The 5,016-nt window shown below is 55.5% G+C and overlaps 1 protein-coding gene across 1 annotated transcript in view; it reads left to right on the forward strand.

The window, feature by feature from the left end:
• SDHB (succinate dehydrogenase complex iron sulfur subunit B) overlaps window positions 1-5,016 on the forward strand; it is a 14,322-nt gene that overhangs the window by 5,967 nt on the left and 3,339 nt on the right. The window contains exons 4-5 of the mRNA XM_017732690.1: window positions 2,290-2,426; window positions 2,844-3,102. Of these exons, the coding sequence (XP_017588179.1) occupies window positions 2,290-2,426; window positions 2,844-3,102 (396 nt within the window). The remainder of the gene's footprint in view (window positions 1-2,289; window positions 2,427-2,843; window positions 3,103-5,016) is intronic.

The following is a 5,016-nucleotide window of genomic DNA, read 5'->3' on the forward strand; positions in this document are numbered from 1 at the left end:
AGCTGGCTGGAAAATACTTGGGAGCCTTTCTGCAGTGGGAGGAATAACCTTGTGGCAGTGCCAGGGAGCCGGGACATCATCAGAGGTGTCACTTAATCCGTTTGTTGGGCTATTTTTGTGCTCCTGGTGTCTCTCCTCTCACCTTTGGCAGTGCGGTTTGTGCCCTGGGAAGGGGCACGAGGGAAAGGAGCTCCTGCCTCGGGGATCTGGGGCTGCATTCCTGGCTTTCATGGGCGATTTGGGGCATTTTGTTCCCCTTCTGTGAGGAGAGACTGTGGGAGCTGGGCCTGTTTGTTCCAGAGATGAGGAGGCTGAGAGGAGATCCCATCAATCCTTATCGATATCTCCAGGGGGTGTCCGAGGATGGTCCCAGACTCTTTCCAGTGGTGCCCAGAGACAGGACAAGGAGCAATAGCCACAAACTAAAACTCAAAAATTCCAGCTCAAGGTTTGGAAGAAGTTCTCTCCGTGGAGTGGAACTCCAGCTCTGGCTTTTAGGGGGATAAAATGGTTGAGTAGCAGCAGATTTGTGAGTTTGCTGTCACTTGGATCCATCCTGTGACCTCCCAGCTTTTAAAAGGAAGGACGGCATCAGCTCAGCTCCAGGTTTCAGGGCCAAAAAGGGGTGCTGAGCACCTCCTCTGACAATTTCTATGAGTAGCAACATATTTGTGGGTTTACTACAGCTTGGATCCATCCTGTGACCTCCCAGCACAAAAAGGAAGAACAATACCGGGCTGAATTCCAGCTTGTAGTGGGGGGAAGAAAGGTTGGACAGGTGCCCAGGGAGGTCACAGAGTCTCCCTCTCTGGAGATTCCCAAAGCCCCCGGACACATTCCAGCGTCACCTGCTCCAGGGTGAATCTGGATGATTCCCAGAGGTCCCTTCCATCCCTGCCAACCCCGGGACTCTCTGACTGAGGAAGATGCAGCAGTTTTCCTCGTTAGAATGTTATTTTTTTGGTTGTATTTGTGCCTCCCTCGGCTCCCACCTCGCGCCCCAAACCCGTGAGCGAAGCCGGATGTTCTCCCCTCCCTAAATCACACAAAAACTGATGAGGTGCCCAAACCACTTCATTTTCTGCTGGGGAAGGAGCTTCCCTGTGGAAAATGTGATTTGGCTGTGATGAAAGCAGCTCCTGTGTTTGATCTTCATTGAAGTTAAAAATGCTTGGCCCCAGTGGCAAATTCCAGCGTTTTTCTTGTCACGTAGAGTTTCCCCAGTACAGCCAGGGCTGTCTGTGGGGCCAGGAGGGTGAATCCCACACTTTGCTCAGCTTTTCTCCCTCAGGAGGGTGAATCCAGCCCTTTGCTCTGCTTTTCCCCATCAGAAGGGTGAATCCCACCCTTTGCTCTGCTTTTCCCCCTCAGGAGGGTGAATCCCACACTTTGCTCTGCTTTTCTCCCTCAGGAGGGTGAATCCCACATTTTGCTCAGCTTTTCCCCCTCAGGAAGGTGAATCCCACATTTTGCTCAGCTTTTCCCCCTCAGGAGGGTGAATCCAACCCTTTGTTCTGCTTTTCCCCCTCAGGAAGGTGAATCCAACCCTTTGCTCTGCTTTTCCCCCTCCGGAGGGTGAATCCAGCCCTTTGCTCAGCTTTTCCCCATCAGAAGGGTGAATCCCACCCTTTCCTCTGCTTTTCCCCCTCAGGAAGGTGAATCCCACATTTTTCTCAGCTTTTCCCCCTCAGAAGGGTGAATCCCACACTTTGCTCTGCTTTTCTCCCTCAGAAGGGTGAATCCCACATTTTGCTCAGCTTTTCCCCATCAGAAGTGTAAATCCAACCCTTTGCTCTGCTTTTCCCCCTCCGGAGGGTGAATCCCACCCTTTGCTCTGCTTTTCCCCTTCAGAAGGGTGAATCCCACATTTTTCTCAGCTTTTCCCCCTCAGGAAGGTGAATCCCACATTTTGCTCTGCTTTTCTCCCTCAGGAGGGTGAATCCAGGCTTTGCTCTGCTTTTCCCCTTCAGAAGGGTGAATCCCACATTTTTCTCAGCTTTTCCCCCTCAGGAAAGTGAATCCCACATTTTGCTCTGCTTTTCTCCCTCAGGAGGGTGAATCCAGGCTTTGCTCTGCTTTTCCCCATCAGAAGTGTAAATCCAACCCTTTGCTCTGCTTTTCCCCCTCCGGAGGGTGAATCCAGCCCTTTGCTCTGCTTTTCCCCTTCAGAAGGGTGAATCCCACACTTTGCTCAGCTTTTCCCCCTCAGGAGGGTAAATCCAACCCTTTGCTCAGCTTTTCCGCCTCAGAAGTGTAAGTCCAACCCTTTGCTCTGCTTTTTCCCCTCAGGAATTTGCGGCTCCTGTGCCATGAACATCGCTGGGGGCAACACCCTGGCCTGCATCAAAAAAATCGACAGTGACCTCAACAAAGTCACCAAAATCTACCCTCTGCCCCACATGTACGTGGTGAAGGACCTGGTTCCGGTGAGTGCAGCCCCTGCCCAGGCGTGGCAGCGTCCAGGGGACACCCTGGGGTGGGGACGAGGGCGCTGGGAGGTGCCACCAAGGTCAGGGCTCGTGTCCCTCCTGCTGGCTTTGGGTGGGTCCCCATGACTAAATCTGTCCCGGCCTGGAATGTGGCAGGTTGGGGGGAGGGAATGCCGCCTCCTGGTCAGGCTTTCAGGCGTCAATTTGGGATGGAACTGTGCCAGGAGTGGGGATTTAGGTGGGATTTTGGGAAAAGGCTCAGCCTGCAGAGGGTGGGACTGAAGGGGATGGTGGGGCTTGGACAGCAAGAGTGGGATTTTGGGGTGTTTGTGCAGGGCTGGGTCCTGGTGGGCCCCTTCCAGCCATGATTCTCCTCACCTCCATAACCACGATCCCTGTGTTTTCCTCCCCCAGGACCTGAGTAACTTCTACGCCCAGTACAAATCCATCGAGCCCTACCTGAAGAAGAAGGACGAGTCCAAGGAGGGCAAGGAGCAGTACCTGCAGTCCATAGAGGACCGTCAGAAACTGGTCACTGCTGCTTTTTTACTGCTGAAACCCCTCCCAGCCCAGCCCAGGGTTAAACCTGAGTGCTCAGCACCGTCCCGTTCCCCAAACCCCACAATGTGGGACACGGCTCAGGGCAGGGAGCTGGGCTGGCCAGGGGCGCTCTGATCTCATTCCCACTGTCTGCCCTGCGCAATTCCCCACTGGAATTCCGTGCTGGAATTCCTCTGCAGGCTCCAGACTTGGAGGGAGATGGGGAGAGGCCCAGCAGGCTGTGTGGGGCTGTCTGGCTGCGCTCTCAGCTCGCTGGGGTTTCACAGCCCAGAATACTCCTGGGAGAAGCCAAAGTGCAAGTTTTGGGGTGTCTGTCATGAGCAGGGGGGATTTTGAGGGGTTTTCCGGAGGTGAAGCTGGAGAATCCACCCCAAGGAACAGCTTTTTAAAAGGCTGATAGCATGGCCAAGTTTTGGGGTGGATTTCCATGGCTGCCGCAGGGATTAGCAGCAGATCAGGAGGGGTTTTGCCTCTGAGCTGCCCGGATGGATCCATCATTCCATGATTCCAGGCTCAGCCTGTCGCTGCTCCGCTGCGGGGGCACCAAATCTCGATTTTGGCGCAGGAGAGGTGAACGTGGGCAGCAGAAAGGGGGGCTGAGTGAAGGGGATTCAGGGAAACGCTGGGAGTGTCCCCTTGGTGTCTGCATCCCAGGACAGCCCCAGGCGTGACGCAGCTGCGGCACCGGAGCAGCACCGGGGCTGGACAGGCTGCGGGAATCGCTGCCCACGGGCAGCAGTTTGTTCTCCCCAGCACATCCCAGCTTCTCTGAGCCGTGTGCAAGCGCCGAAGGGGCTTTCCCTGCCCTCCGAGTCCCGTTCCCAGCCACGTGGGAACGAGGAGACCCAAAAGGCGCGTTGGAAAACGCGCTGTCTGGAATTCCTCTCCCTTTGGGATCAGCCTGCGTGCAGGAGAAGCTTGGATGTGGCTGGAAAATCCCCACCTTTTCCTTTAAATGCTCAAGCATTTGGAATGGTGCAGTTAAAAATGAGATTTGGAGTGAGGAGAGGGAACTCTGCCCTCAGGGTTGGCAGCTCTTCCCAAAGGCTTGTCAGGAGCTGCTGGAAGTTCTGGCATCAGGAATCTTCCTGAGCTCAGTTTAGGGGGATTTTTATCCCGAACTAACTTCCAGGGATGTAAATGAAGCCGGGTTGGGCTCTGTCTGTGCCTGGGAGAAGTTGGATGGGCCACACGGAGGCTCGGGAGACCCTGAGCTCCTCAGTTTCCTGTCCAGGATGAGGAATTGCTGTTCCCGGCAGGAATGAGCAGAGCGGTAAGAGCTGCCTGAACCTTCACTGTAGGATTAAACTTCTCTTCTTCTGTGCCTGGAAACAAAAACCTCCTGCCCACAAGAACGGGGAAGCGATTCAGGACTGGCCCCGTTGCCATGCCAGGGGTGCCCTCAGGGACAGGCTGCACCCTGAGCTGTCCCCGAGGCTGCTGGAATTGTTAATTGGTGACAAATCCATGCCTGTCCTCACGGGACGGGCTGGGAGCAAGGTGGGAGTGCAGGAGAACCGAGGTGGGAGTGGAGAACCGAGCTGGAAGAGAGGTGGGAATGGAGAATTGAGCTGGGAGAGAGGTGGGAATGGAGAATTAAACTGAGAGCAAGGAGGGAATGGAGGAGAACCGAGCTGGGAGAGGTGGGAGTGCAGGAGAACCGAGCAGCTTCCCCTTCCTCTCCAGTCCTGCTCTTCCCCTGCTGTCCCAAACTCTGGTTCGTTGTGTGGGTCCTGGAATCGTGGAATATCCTGAGCTGGAAGGCAGCCACAGGGACCGTGTGGGGCCAGCTCCTGGCCCCAGTTTGGGAAAATGGGGATCGATTCCCTCAGGAATCGCTGCCCTGCAGCAGCACTGAATTTATTTATCAGCGCAGGGGGTTTGGAGCCACTCTGCAGTGGCAGCTCTGGGCGGGGCTGAATCCTGGGTGTCACAGCCCTGGGTGACAGCCTGGTGTGTCCCCTCCTGCGGTGACAGCCTGGTGTGTCCCCTCCCTGCAGGACGGGCTGGGGGGGGTGGCAGCTGT

Source organism: Corvus brachyrhynchos, unplaced genomic scaffold (assembly GCF_000691975.1).
Source record: "Corvus brachyrhynchos isolate BGI_N302 unplaced genomic scaffold, ASM69197v1 scaffold215, whole genome shotgun sequence".
In the NCBI taxonomy this organism is placed as follows: Eukaryota; Metazoa; Chordata; class Aves; order Passeriformes; family Corvidae; genus Corvus; species Corvus brachyrhynchos.